This window comes from Marmota monax, unplaced genomic scaffold (genome assembly GCF_021218885.2).
Source record: "Marmota monax isolate L192 unplaced genomic scaffold, Marmota_monax_Labrador192_F-V1.1 WCK01_AAM20220418_F8-fsc00061, whole genome shotgun sequence".
In the NCBI taxonomy this organism is placed as follows: Eukaryota; Metazoa; Chordata; class Mammalia; order Rodentia; family Sciuridae; genus Marmota; species Marmota monax.
In genome coordinates, this window is record NW_026695230.1 from 4,091,717 (window position 1) to 4,107,468 (window position 15,752).

Consider the following 15,752-nt stretch of genomic DNA (forward strand, 5'->3'; position numbering starts at 1 on the left):
TTGTACATGATGTAGCATTACATTGGTTGTGTAATCATATATGCACACAGAGTAATAATGTCTGATTCATTCTACTATCTTCCTACTCCCATATCCGTCCCCTCTCATCACTCCTCTCTGTCTAATTCAAAGTACAAAAGGACCTCCATTCTTTCCTAGCCTCCTCCCCACTTATTTTCAATTAGCATCCACATAGCAGAGAAAACATTTGGCCTTTGTTTCTTTGGGACTGGCTTATTTTGCTTAGCATAATATTCTCAAGTTCCATCCATTTAGCAGCAAATGCCATAATTTCATTCTTCTTTAAGGCTGAGTAATCATTTCTTACACCTTCTTTTAACCCATTGAACATTTTAACTATGAATTTTCTAAATTCTTCATCTGACATTTTCTCCACTGTGGTGTCAATGGAATCAGTTGTTGAAGTGTTGCTAATTGTTTGGGATGTTCGTTTCCTTACTTTTTCATATTGCTCATATGTCTATTGGGATGATTAATGACTCTACTTTTATGCAAGGGACTGTTTATTGAGCTTGGTTCCTTTAAGAGCTCTGGGCTGGGCGAATATTGAAGTATTGGTACTTTCACTCAGCATGTTTTCTCTGCTGTTCCCAGTGTCAACACAAATTTTGAGAGAAGACTTTAAACCCTATTTACTATAACCACTTCAGAGCAAAGTTTCATAGTAATCATCTTTTGGAATGATTAAAAAAAACTTGTCAATAATGTTCTCCATGCTTCCTCTAATCCAGATATAAAATTGTAGTAATGTTTTGGAATAGGTTAAGAAATTAATTATTAAAGATATTAAAATTACTATTACATTTTGTAAGGATAAAGAAGAGGTGGAGAAAAATTGGACAAAAGAAGAAAAGAAAAAAGTCATAGAAGGAATATTTAAAATGGTAGAAACGAATAATGTAAATCCAAGAGAAAAAAAGACAAAATTTGATGGGGGTATTTGAGGTAATGTAAGAAAGAAAAGAGGGGCTAAGGTTCTTATTGGTCATCTCAGGTGCCTGGGGCTGCATGTTTGGAGGGTGCTGTTTTGTGTTTTGTGGTTTTTTTTTTTTTTCTATTGGGTGCAGGTGCACAGGATGCAGGCCTGAGGGATGTCAGTTACAGTGATTGCTGCAGGATGCTATACACTCGTTCCCCTCCATAGGGTCTTGTTTAAACTATCATAGAGTCTAATGACTGTTTGCATCTGAGGCTTCACTGTCAGCAGCTGTGAATCATGGGTGCCCCTTTCCTCTGCTGGCTGGAATAGAAACTTGGCCCACTTTTGTCTGAGCTTACTGCCTGAGGTTGTGAATCACAGGCATGTTTCCCTCAAGTACCTGGGATGAAGACCATTGGCTCACCTGGGTCTGGGCTCTCACTGCCTGTGGCTGTGAATCACGTCCATCCACTCCCATCTTTGCCTGAGCTCCTGCAGAGGCTGTGTTAAGTGTTGGGTCAGTGCTAGCACTCCCTGGGAGGATTAGCTCTCAGGTTTTCTCCATCCTGCCCTACTTCCCTTGTCCATGGTGGAAGGGAGAGAGTGTCAGTTACTTTCAGCTGGCAGTGATCCCTGTACAAATTCCTTGTAGACGAATTATTGAGACATCCTGTTTCACAAGTGTTCCCTCTGGTTATATTTGTTGTTATCTTAAGGTAGAGAGTAGATGTATCGATTTCATTTCTCCTAGAGAGGCTGCTAGCTGTGACTGCCATGTCGGGCCTGGCTTTTAGCTCACAATTTGGGTTAAACAGCTCCATCTCCTTCACTGAGTTTGCTGTTCTTCACTGATTTTATCATGTTTTAACTTGGTTTGCTTTTCTTTCTCTCTGTTGTCAAGTAAGTAAGCTTATGTGCTTTTTCCTCTCCCTGTTTCTCTCTTTGTTACCCCTCCCTCCTAAATCCATGTTGGTCCTGGTTCAGGGGTAAGGATTTTGTCCTTATTATGCTTCAGTGACCAATCTTCAAGTCCCTGCAAGTCTCAAGCTGTCCAATATTGAGTTTTAGAGTATGTACTGTCATCCATTGTAATGCCAGATTCTTGGGACCCCAATAGACCTCCAGGAGCTGAATCCAATGCAATCACACAAGAGTCTTTATTGCAAGCTCGAGCCTGGACTCACAACCATTCCCGACACAGCGGCCCCAGGGAGTGAGTCCCGGTCCTTTGTTCAGTGAGATTTTATAGGTTTTGGGGGGGATACTCTATGCAACATAACATCACACAGCAAATCATTCCATACTGCAGGAAAATCAAACAACCACTTTTAACATTGACTAGCACATTCACTGGGAGGAACAAGTTGGGTAAGGGTGATTGGTTAGTACAAGAAGGGGATTCCTTTGAACTGATTGGTTTAAGCCACAAGGGGGTGTACGTGCTAAACTACATGGTTTCTTAGCATGTTATCAACCACCATAAACTACTGGGGGGTCATCTGGCATCCTAGGTACTTTCCCTGTCTCATGTTGATTGAGGTTGCTAGGGGGTGAGTCAGGGACACCTGGCACCCCAGATCTCTCCTGTTATTTGTAGACAAACAACTCAACAGGGTGGGTATGTGTTTAAGAGTGCTCTGAGGGTTTTTCCAAGGATAAGGGTCACGTCCCCTTCCTTAGGACAGGCCTTGAGGTAGAAGCTGCTGTTATTTATTTATTTTTAAAAATGGAGTCACATCAGTTTCTCGCCACCTCTCCAGTCAGCTCTTTTACTGCTTCTTTTCTAGAGGGTTAAAAATGCTGCCTAGGGGCTGGGATTGTGGCTCAGCGGTAGAGAGCTTGCCTAGCGTGGGGGGAGGGGGGGCCCGGATTTGATTCTCAGCAAAACATAAAAATAAAGGCATTGTGTTGTGTCCATCTACACCTAAAAAATAAATATTAAAAAAATGCTGCCTACCTTTGTTCCACCATCTTCTTCCTTCCTTACGCAATTATTTTTTACAGGAAATATAGCGTGCTATAAAACTTATGTTGCACTTGGCTTTTTTTTAAATAACAGATTATCTTAAGTATAAATTCATATTCATTCAGACAGATTTAAATTTGAAACATTGAGCTGTTGACTTTTTCATAAATTTATAGAACTTTATATATTCTGGATATGCGTCTTTTCCTGTGGAAATATCTTCTCTTTATCTGTTAAAGGCATATATTTTCATAGTCTTACAAAGTTTTCTTAAACAGAACTTTCTAATTTTAAAAAAGTCAAATTTAATACTATTGCATTAATAGTTACTGTTTAGCCTAGCCCATATTCTCTAGGTTTTAGCAATTTATTATTTCTCTCTCTTCTTGATTGTTTCTTGCTAGATGTGTATCAATTTTTTAATCATTTGGAAGAATTAAGCTTCATACTTGTTACTTTTCTCCATGTAAGTTTGCTTTCCATTTCAGTGATTTCAAACAACATTATTTTTTCTCTAGTTTTTGGATTTATTTTGTTCATTTTCCCTTTACATGTTTGAGGCATAAGCTTTACTGTACTTCATAATTCCTATTTTACTAATATGTGCATTAAGATCTCTAGCTATTTCCCCTCAGAACAGTGATTTAGCTGTTTCTCACAAACTTTGAAATGTTAGTATTTATTTTTTTCACATTTTCCAATATTTATTGAAATTTCCTCTCTGATCCATATGATACTGAGAACTATGTCTATTGCTTAATTTCCAAACATTTTGTTGATTGTCTAATTATCTGTTATTGTGTTCGAGGTGAGTTCACTACGTTCAGAAAATTTTCTGAATGGTTTTAGTCATCTGAGATTAATTTTCTCTGCTTTACTGCCCACAATATGCTCCCTTTTGAAAAACATCCTATGAATGTTGAAAAGAATGTTTGTGTTGCAATTATGAGATATAATACTAGTGATCAAGTTGATTGCATTATTCAAGTGTTCTGTGTCTTAATTGCATAACCTCCACACTACCCCATCCCGGCACCAGTTTGGCCCATTCATCACTAAAAGAATGATAACATTTCCAAAGTTGTGGGCTTACTATCCCTTTGTCAACATTTCTTTTATATTTTTTCCTACTTGTCATTAGATGAATACATATTTAGAATAGTTATATATTCTTGGAAGTATCTTTTTAATATCATAGAATAGCTCATTCTCTAGCATTTCATCACAATCTACGTTGTTTGCTATTAATATAGATATACTTTATTTCAGTGTTTGCAAGAAATATCTCTTTATCCATTCTTTCTCTTAAACTTTCTGTGTCCTTATATATGGAATATTCCAACAGATAGTGCTGGGATTTTAACAGGGCTTCTTGTTCTTAATAGATCCCAAACAAATATTTTCCCCAGGCACTAAATCTGTTGAAAACTCAACTGAACTTTGGTTCTTTTCAACTATCATTTTTATGTTTGGATCTCTAATTTCCTCAAATAGAAAAATTACCACACAGCAGGCCCACTTCTCTCTCTACTTTTCCCTCTCCTCCTAGTTATTTGTTCTAACAGGCCTCTTTATATTTTTCCAGTGCTTTCAATAAATTTTTAAAGTATTTTATGTAAATTTTCAACTTTTTATCAGGATTATAATAGTCTAAACAAAATCCAGGCTATTATTGCTGAAAGTGTGACTTTGTATTGTGGATTATAAAGGGATAGTCTAATATGTTCCCATTAAGAATAATATTTTGTGTATACTTTGCCTGAATTTCTCCAATTAAGAGGTTTTCCTTCCTTTTAATTATTTGTTTATATACTATTCTCTTTGTTACAGGCTTAGCTTGTTTTTTATCTTTATGAATTGGCTAGTTAAATAGTACACATTTCCCCTAAAAACTACCCACCACTTATAACTAATATATCAAACAAAAATTAAACTATACAGTATTTTTGGGACCACATAATTAATTTTTCTTCTAAATTCCAGTTCACTTTCTCTTTTGATGCAAGGTATTTCAAAAATTTATCATATAATTTTCCTAGTTATATTTTAATTATCTCTTCTAATTTCATTTTACTGTGTGCAAATAAACCTATCTGGTTGATTTCTGTCTTTTAAAATTTATTGGTTTTGGCTTTTTTTATGATCTGGTATTTGATCAGATTTTTTAAATGTTTGTGATTGAAAAGAAGGAAAATTCTATTCTTCAGTTATTAATTTAAGAAGGTAAATTAAACCTATTTTGCTAATCATACAGTTTAATTGGCCAATTAAACTTTCTAATTTTAATTTTTGGTCTCCATGGCAGTATGTACTATGTCAAATTAGTGAAGCTGGAGTTTTATTTTCATGAATTTGTTGCCTTATACGATGTCAGATAGTCTTAGCCAAAGAGGCAGACAGAAATCAAGCAAGAGCCATTTTTTTTCCAGAAGGTCTTTGAGTATCAACATGTTAAAGACACATGGAAAGGTGTCCAGAGGGCTCTAGCCTGTCTCCATTCTCCTTTCCTCTCTATATCCTGCACTTCCTGATCAGCAGTTGGTCCCAGGGCCATGAGTCAAACTTGGCTGCAGATTCAAAGCAGCAGCACCTACACAGAAATATTCCTTCCCATGGACCTCAGGAGCTCTCTTTCCCAGTTCCTCTTCAGCACTAGTTGACCCTGCAAGCTCCAAGTTGTTCTCCCATGACAGTGTTTCAGGAGAGATGAATAATGCCTTGTCAGATTTTTCCTGATCTTTTTTCTAGACCATTATTACTCCCCAGTCTTTTACAATTACAAAAGGTCACTTTTGTTAATAAAAATTCCTTTTCTACCCTACAATATTATTATGGTTTAGATATTAGGTGTCCCCCAAAACTCACGTGTGAGACAATGCCTGAGAGTTTACAGATTTTTAAAAATCTCCTTTCTCAGTGACTCTGCATCTAGAGATCTGGGATAGGGCCTAGGAAGTCTGCATTTCCAACAAGTAGTAAGTAGTTCAGATACTTCCAATGGAAGTCGTTGGGGACTTCTTTCTGGGAAACAAATGAGACTGAAAAAAAAATGGAAAGTATTTCAACACATTATTTTTCCTTGTGGATCTTTCTGTTCATCTTTATCATTTTCCAAAGTAGAAAAACTGAAGAGACAGCGAAATAGGAACTACCACATTCTCCCTTTTTTCTAGACCTTCTAGCTTCTTACTTAAAGGATCTGCTCTCTGTGTGAGTAAAAAATGTATTTCCTGAATGAACCATGATGTATGTGTGCATTTAAATATCTCTAAACAACAACATGAGTCAAAAATCTCTCTTAAAAGCACTCAAACTCAGAAAAACTATATCTGAGTTTTACTTGAAAAATAAATTTAAGATTATGTCAAAAGTTTATTTTAATATCACTTTATTCACTGAGCAAGTTTAAGTCTCTTGAAATTTATGTACATATTACTTAAGAGAAATTTTTTACATACATGTGTATCCTCTTCCTGAAAAAAGAAAGAGAGAAAACAAAAAGGAGCACTTATTTTATGGATTAGTTCCAGGGCATACAACCTCACACAAACAGAGAAATCTAGTCAAACATTTTTGGGGACTGGAAGCATGCATCTCACACAAATTAAGCCACACTACATGTTACTTTTGAACATTCTTATCAATTTTTACATAATGCTGGAATAGTTATACTTAAAAATCATTACACAGAAAATTGAACAGTAAAAAATGTGTCTAGAAAAAGAGCAACACAATAGTCACAGGATTCTTCATGGCATACTTCCAGTCCAACCAATGGTCTTCTGGTAAGGCCATTCCTTTATAATCTTCAATTACATAAGAGCTATTCCCTATTCCTGACACAAAACACAGATGAGACAGGTTCTATTTTCTTTCTTTCTTTTTTTGGTACCGAAGATTGAACCCAGGGGCTCTCAACTACCAAGCCACATCCCCAGACCTTTTTGTTATTTTAAACAGGGTCTTGTAAAATTACTTAGGGCCTCACTAAGTTGCTGAGGCTGGCTTTGGACTTGCCATCCTCATGCCTCAGTCTCCAGAGCTACTGGTATTTCAGGTGTGTGCCACCATGACCAGCCTGAGAGGTTCTTTTAAAACAATAGATTGCCTTTATGAATGGGCAGTATAAATTCCTCACTCTCAAAGGGAGTAAGTTCCCAGAGATCCATAGCTACTCTCATAGGGCCTGGCATTATTTTGGAACCAACTTTTACTTTTGACACATAATAGTTGTCTCCTTGAAGTTTCTCTAGTTTTTCTCCGACTTTTATAAGATGACATGGGAGAGAGGTGCTTCTTTCCACCCACAGTGGCCATGCATCTGCACAGTACCTCTCTCTCCTAAAGGAACACAAGCAGGATCCAAAGGAATAAATACTTCCTTCTTCCTCCTCCATTGCTCTGCTTCTTTTTCCTCATCTTCTCTGGAGAACTTGCTTAATAGTTTGGCTTAAAAGAAGAATGTTAAAGCCAGGAACATCCATGAGATGTAGTAAACTTAAGAGAGCATTTAATTAGGACTCTTCCTTTTTGATAGATTCATCTAAAATAAATATTTTAAAGGATTCTGTTTCTTGTATGCAAATAAAAATTGATGAAGGTAAGAATGACAGAGAACATTTGAAAAGAGTTATGTGTTATTGTTTTCTTTTTTTGGCTGAAACATTTTATTTCACATAAGATCTCAAATGTTCCCTGGAACATTTCTGAAAAGAAAAAGTGACCTCAATTTGATTAAGGGACAAAAACAACTCGAATGCTGATCACCATGAAGTTATACTTGGTGTTCAGGTGCTCTTAATCCAGCCCTCCAATAAAAACCAATGGATTTGGTTAGATGAAACAAATATTTGAATACATTTGGCTTCTGATTTTCATTTGCAAACTATGAGGAAAGTGATACCAATATTTAATTTTAAAATCTCTAAAACAAGAAGAAACTTCTCAGTAAGAAATCACAAGGTGAATACAAAGAATATATCAATATATTTTAAAAGGAAAGTACCATCAATCATAAGAATTAATTATCTTAAAAACAATTTCTTCTTTTGCTGGTTTATTCGTATATTCTCTATTAACCCAACACTTGGGTACATTTGTTTTAAAGCTGTAGTGGACAGGTAACTTTATGAGTTAAATTTGTCTTTATCTTACTATCTCGCTCTTCTAAATACTTCAAGCCATAAAAATAAAATAATAAAATTGTATATCCAAGAAATTAAAGTCCATGCTCTTCCTTATTTTCATCAGCACCCAGGAAGGAAACAATATGAACTTGTGTACAATGTTCACTGTAATAATGCAGTTTGATTTGACAAGGTAATAATATTATTGTGTCTGGGGCTTATTTCATGGTAACCCTGACTGGTTTTCTCAAGCATGAAATATATCTCCTCCACATATATAATCATCTTTCAATTATGAGTTCAAGTTACCCAAAAATGTTCATGAAATATGCCCAGTGGATGACAAATTGGTTCTTCCAATACTGGGGTAATGGCCTTACAGTTTTATAGAATGCATAATCCCCAGTTTTAAATGCTTAATATTAATCAGTAGTTAATATTGTTCATCTGTCATATATTTAATATTAGCAATGCTATAAAATTCATTTACATTAGATTAAGAAATACTACTTTAAAAAATCTTGTGATACAGTTTCTTTGTGTGTGATAAACACTATTCCTTTGGAACTGACCTGTAATTTGAAACTAGAGAATCATATGGTATATAATTAGACTGCATCTCTCTTTCTCTCTAGTTGTAACACACAAATATAATACTTTGTTAAACAGAATAAGAGCTAAAATTGTTGTACATGTACACAGGTCTAAATTTGAGAGGAATAATTTGACAAATATTGTTCACTTGACTATCAAGTCCATCACATTATTTTTACTTTGTTGATTTTTCCCTTGGTGTTAAACTTTTTGGTCATTTCTCTAAGATAAGTTTATATTTGATAAATTGTGTCAAATCAACAGCCAATAATATGATCTCTCATGTGTCAAAGGCATAGGAACAAGGCACTGGGCATTGTGTACAGTGATACACCGATATGAAAATGCTGTAAACTTATTAAGAGTTAAAACTCCTTTAAGCAAATAGACCGCATTTCATAAATAACTTTACTTAGCTTATACAAATAACTTGTGTTCAAAAAGGCTTCATGATGCAAAACAGGCATTCCAGAAGAAAAGTAATTTAAAAAACTTTAACAATTTTCTAGATTGAAGTGAATACATAAATATGCATTCTTTAACTGCTAAGAAAACACAGGTAACTTTCTCCAATACCTTTCACTCACTTGAAGACCTAACAACTTTGTAATGTGGTTTTCCAGATAAGACAATCTACAGTCTAGAAATTATAGTTACCAAAGTATTATCATTAAGTAACTTGTTGTTAGTCTCTGTTGAAACTCAAACATTTAGTCTTTAGAAAAAAAATGAATTCTGCATTTGCCTGGAAGAAGTATCTGGGAGTATGATGGAGTTTAACTTTTATTGGACAATTTCAGGAACAAACTCCTGCTAGTTTTATTATGTCATCTGATTTTGGTGTTTCACTTGCAGATTTTAAAATGGCAGGATTTATGTGACTCAGGAGGTCTCTCTGCTCCCTTTCTTTATGTAACATTTTTCTTGATGGGGAGGAGATATAAGCAACCCAAAAGAAGACCATAAAAATGTGCAGATGCACTGCAAGGAGAAGGGACAGCCCCAGTTCAGTGTTTCATTCTGAACTGCAAAACACCATGATTTCCCATAATCTGATTCTACATGTGCTTTCAACAATCATTTATAGGACCCTAGAAAACAATATCTGGGAAGGGACCAGAGGATTATGTGAACAATATCACAAAGTTGGCCTCTTATGAAAGTATATAAAATTGAGTTAAAAAAAAAAAGGAGTAAAATTGACACATGGCTTTTGGCCTCTGGCCCTAAACCCAGAGAAAAAAATTGGAGTGAGACAGGCAACCAGCTGCTTTTTCATTATGCTGATTAGATTGTTGATTTAGCCAGCTGTACTTTGCTTTCTTCCATCATGACTTGCTTGGAAAATAGATCTGAATTAATTCCCAAGTTCTCTTTTAATTTCTTGAGCTCAAAGTCATGGAGAATCTTGACAGTCATTAACTTTTCTCGTTTGAGTCTCTCCTCAACATCTTTTGGAACATCAGGAATCATCCAGGCCAACAAAAATTTAACCAAGAACACAATGTGCTAGAAAAAATATAAAGGGAAAACAAAGATACTGTTAGAATTGTTAACCATCTGGCGGGAAATCCTTATAAATAATCTCACTCATTCAATGAAATGCATGAAGCTTGAAGTTCTTGGGCTACCAAGAACCCTGTCCTACTATCATCATCCATACACTGGCATTTAACAAGTATATAATTTAAATACATAATTAGAGAAAATTCAATCGAGTTTAATTACTGAATATACATTTTATTTCTATTTCTTCCTGATGAGCTAGTAAAATATTTGTGAAAAAATTAATTTCAAGTATAAAGGAAGCATTTAAACTTGGTGATGTGGTGGTTGAGAGTGGAAACTGAAAAGACACAAACAATTTTGTTTTAGATCTTCAGAAAAGTTCAGGAAAGAAATCATTATATAGGTTGAACTTGAAAACAAGGGTATTAATTAAAGCTGGGAGCACTGATTCAAGCCTGTAATCCCAGCGGATTAGTAGGCTGAGGCAGGAGGATCACCAGTTTAGAACCAACCTCAGCAATTCAGTGAGTTCCTAAATCAAATCAGTGAGAACCTGTCTCTAAATAAAGTATAAAAAGGGCTGGGATTGTGGCTTACTGGTAAAGCACCCTTGGCTTCCATCCTGGTACAAAAAAAAAAAATCAAAAATTTTTGCAAGATGCCAACAGAACATTCAGACCCTCTCTCTCTCTCTCTCTCTCTCTCTCTCTCTCCATACTCCACCCATGTAGCAGCTGAACAGTTCACTTTTACACAAGACAGCTGTGGATTTAGAGACATCGACATAGCCAAGGATGGCATTGTGGTACATACTGAAAACAAAAGTTTATAAAAAGGAAGTGCAGAATAATACACTAAGAGACCCCAGGTTCACTTGCCTTGCTCAGCTCTCAGTACACAGGCAACCATGAAATTCTCCATGAACAAGAAGTTGGAGGATTTTTCCCCATGGGTAAAATAACCCACTGATGAAAGTACAACTGCATTTACCAAAATTTTGTGGTTTTCCAATGAAATTTTTGGTTTACTCCCTTTACACTCTACAGTGAAATCTCTCAAGTGCAATCCAACTGTAGGCTTATAAAGTTTAGAATCACCTTTTAATTGCCTCTTTCTTAAGCATGAGCAAAACTACCAACTAGGTAAGTCTCTAACGTGAAAGAAAAAGAGAAAAAAATACAAACAGGAACTAAAAGCAAAAGGAGCAAAAGAATAGTAGAATAAAAAACAAAGGTATCAATCTATCACATTATAAAAGAGAAAATAAATGGTTATTAGAATTTGAAAATATGAATTATTTACCTGAATAATAAATTAGAAACAGAGAGGTACAACAACAACAGCAAAAAGAAACAATTATTAAGGAAATGATACAAGTAAATGCTCTCAACTTGAGAGGTAAGTATGTTTTCAGATCTAAGTGTCCACAATGACTATGTTGTTAAATAGTGAGGAACTGTTAAAAAAAATTACAGAAGTAGGGGTTACTGAGAAAATTTCTAAAGCTTATTGAGCTTCAAAGGATACATAAACAAAGAGTAGGAAATAAGAATGGCATTTAATTTCAAAACAACCCTGAAAGCTGAAAGATGAAGAAAAGTCTTAAAACATTTCAAGAATACATAAGGAACATAACTTTCAATCTTGAATTCTGTAACAAATAATCATTTGGGAACAAAAAGCCTTTTTGGAATATTCAAGATATCAAAAGTTGACCATCCCAAACTGAGAAAGTTACTGGAAGATGTGCTTCAACAAATTAAACTAGCAAACCAAAAAAGATTCCCAATACCATTTACTGGATAGAAAGGTGATCTTAACTTCTGATGAGAAATGTAGAAATAAAAGAGTAATAAATTAATGAAGAACTAAGTGGGGAGGGAAAAATAGAGTATGAAAGAGGGAAAACAAAATTACAGTAAAATCAATGTGTTCAGAATATAATCCATGAAGCAGATGTGACTATTATTTCTAAAGTCACAATTTATAGAACTTGACTATTGTCACTAATCTACAATTTCTTATTCAAAACTCTTTGCATAGGGATGTTGTTTTGCCAGAGGTATGATATCAGAAAAGTGGGTTTAAGAAGCTAAAATATTTGCCTTTGGAGATTAAGATGAGGATGAGGAGAAATGCATGAGAAGGCTCCTTTATGGCCATGTCAAACTATTTCATTTTTAAACTTCCATGTATAACCTTGATGATAATAAAAACAAATTCAAAAGAACCTGAATGGAATTGAATGTCCATGTGTCAGCATTGTTTATTTTGGGATTTTCTGCAGGGTAAAAAGGTGCCAAACTTTGTTTTCCTTCTCCCTTAATGGCCTTCCTTATGATTTGTAGCAATCAAACTTAGGATTTGTAACACGTCAAATACTCCCTCTGTATTGGTTATCTTTTCATGCATGTCTTGTCTCTGTAAATATATTAGATATTCCACAAAAGAGGATCCATAATATAATGAATGGTGAGAGATATGTGAGACTGGAGAGACTGGCTTGCTGGATATTTAAGATCAAGAATTAAAGATTGAATTTAAAACAAAAGGGCCAAGAAAACCATCATCTGTCTCTTGCCCTCTAAGTCCGCCTAAACCCAGGGAATAAGGGAACTTCTCTAAAGAGCTTTGCAAAGGAAAGCCAATCAGTGCACTTGCAAGAGTGGAGTCATTGGAAAAGTGAGATATCCCTGATGCTTCCAAGCAAATGGAACTAAAGAGCTAAGAAGCTGCTCTTAAGTTCCTGAAGACTGACTCCCATGAGAACTCAGCTGACTCAACAATAGATCTGAATGAAGTCCATTTGACCAGCTTGATCTTAAACACTTAGCCAAAGCAGTTAAAACAAAACCAAAGTAATTCCTGAGCATATAAAAGAAGAAGCAATAGTTAACTTTAACTTAAGATATACACTTGTGTTAGCCCCTAAGAATAAATAAGACTGGAGGCTACAAAAGACAGATTCTTAGGCAGGAATACCTGATAACTATCAAGAAAAACTGCCAGAGTCAGAAGTTCTTAGTCAGTTTAAGGCCTATAGATTTTCCTAACCTCTACATGGGTAGGCTCAGTGTTTGCTAGTATGATTATCTAGCCTGAAGTACCAAAATAAAAAGATCTTTACTAAATAACAGGTCACACCAGTAAAAAGATATTTTACAAAATCAGATGATGTTAAATAGCTTAACTACACCTTATGGAGATGGACATCTGTGACATTAAAAGTGTGTGTGTACATTCCTGATAACTCTGACAATGTTAAAGATTTATATTCCCAAATAAAGGCCTTGCCCTCTCCAGCCTTGTTAAAGGATAAAGGGACAATTTTATTGACTTCTTTCATCTTCATGATATTCACTGACGTGTTCCAGATGCTGCAACATTTATTTTGCTTTAATCTCATTTCAGTACTCATGTCTTCTTGTTTCTCTCTCATAGAAGTACCCATCCCCAGATAACTCTATAACCTGTTCCCAACAGCTTCGAGCTGAGAGGGACTGACCTAATTTCTAAAAAGGAAACTCCAGACTGCTTTCCCCACTCCATGTCACCCCCTCTCAGCTCGAAGCCATAAGAGAAGTTGTCGCCCCTTCTCCTTATAGTTGTAAGGAGTTCTTAAAATTAGAGGGGAGAATGAAGCCAGAATTAAAGACGAAGTCAGTATAGACAGATATATCGGGTTGGATGGACAGAATGGAGGCAAATTTCGGTCTGGGGAGTAATGTCCTCACAGTCCTTCCTCAACCCTTATCAAGATAACCTGCTCCTGCTCCAATCTGTTGCTAAGGTAACCTATACCAGGAATTTTCCCTCCCTATAGGGAATTGTAAAAGTTGTTAATTAATGCACCTGGGCCCTCTTCCTGCCCAGATCACTTCACATAGGCCCCTCCAGCTCATCTGCTTCTCACCTTTTTGCCATTCCACTGGAACATCTCCTAGGCCTAGTCACATATGCAGGAAGAAGAGAGAAATAATGAGGAAGAGAGAGGAGAACAAAGGAAAATATACAGAATTCATAAAAGAGGCAAAACACTCTCACTTCTAGGGATAATAGGACACCAGCTATGGCCCCATTCTCCCTACTGGGAGAAGTCTGTATTACCCCTTTTTAAATAAACCCTGCATCTCTTATTTTTCCAAATGAATTTCATGGTTGCTTTTTCTAGTTCTATAAGGAATGTTAGTGAGATTTTAATAGGAACTGCATTGAATCTGTATAGCACTTTTAGTAGTATGGCCATTTTGACAATGTTAATTCTGCCTATCCAAGAGCATGGGAGATCTTTCCATCTTCTAAGGCCTTCTTCAATTTTCTTTCAATTTCTTTCTTTCTAAGGTCTTCTTCAATTTCTTCTTCAATTTCTTTTAGTGTTCTGTAGTTTTCCTTGTAGAGGTCCTTCACCTCTTTTGTTAAATTGATTCCCAAGTATTATTATCATTTTTTGAGGGTATTCTGAGGGGTAGTTTTCCTAATTTCTATTTCAGAGGATTCATCACTGATGTATAGAAATGCATTTGATTTAGGGGTATTATGCTATTATGTCCTGCTATTTGCTGAATTCATTTATTAATTCTAGAACATTTCTGGTGGAATTTTTTGGATCCCTTAAGTATAGAATCATGTCATCAGCAAATAATGATAGTTTGAGTTCTTCTTTTCCTATTTTCATCCCTTTAATGAGAAGACCCAGAATATCCAAAGCAATCCTTAACAAGAAGAGTGAATTAGGAGGCATCACAATACCAGACCTTAAACTATATTACAAAGCTATAGTGACAAAGTAGCCTGGTATTGGCACCAAAGTAGACATGTAGACCAATGGTACAGAAGAGAAGACACAGAGACAAACCCACATAAATATAGATATTTCATATAGACAAAGGTGCCAAAAACATACACTGGAGAAAAGATGGGCTCTTCAACAAATGGTGCTGGGAAAACTGGAAATCCATATGCAGCAAAATGAAGCTAAACCCCTATCTCTCACCATGTACAAAACTCAACTCACAAGTGGATCAAGTACTTAGGAATTAGACCAGAGACCCTATACCTAATGGAAAAAAAAGCAGGCCCAAATCCTCATCATGTTGGATTAGTCTTCCTTAACAAGACTCCTAAAGCATAAGAAATAAAATCAAGAATCAATAAATGGGACGGATTCAAACTAAAAATCTTCTTGTCAGGAAAAAAAAATCAGTCAATGAGGTAAAGAGAGAGTCTACTTTTTGGAAGCAAATTTTGGCACATGAGATAGAGCACTAATCTCCAGCATATATAAAGAACTAAAAAAACTTAACACCAGAAAAACAAACAACCCAATCAATAAATGGGCAAAGGAGCTGAACGGACACTTCTCAGGAGAAGATAAACAACCAATCAACAAATACATGAAAAAATATTAAACATCTCTAGTAATTAGAGAAATGCAAATCAAAACTACCCTTATTCCAGTCAGTCAGAATGGCAGTTATCAAGAATATAAGCAACAATAAGTGTTGGTGAGGATGTGGGGAAAAAGACACACTCATACATTGCTGATGGGACTGCAAATTGGTGCAACCAATCTGGAACAATATGGAGATTCCTTAGAAAACTTAAAATGGAACCCAGC

At 35.6% G+C, this 15,752-nt stretch overlaps 1 protein-coding gene across 3 annotated transcripts in view; it reads right to left on the reverse strand.

Annotated features, from left to right (window-relative positions):
* Positions 1–6,277: 6,277 nt before the first annotated feature.
* The window catches only part of Ano5 (anoctamin 5), a 112,727-nt gene continuing 103,252 nt past the window's right edge, over positions 6,278–15,752 (reverse strand). For all 3 annotated transcript variants that reach the window (XM_058576900.1, XM_046438269.2, XM_046438268.2), the window contains one exon: positions 6,278–10,135. In XM_058576900.1, the coding sequence (XP_058432883.1) occupies positions 9,914–10,135 (222 nt within the window). In that variant the 3' untranslated portion in view covers positions 6,278–9,913. The remainder of the gene's footprint in view (positions 10,136–15,752) is intronic.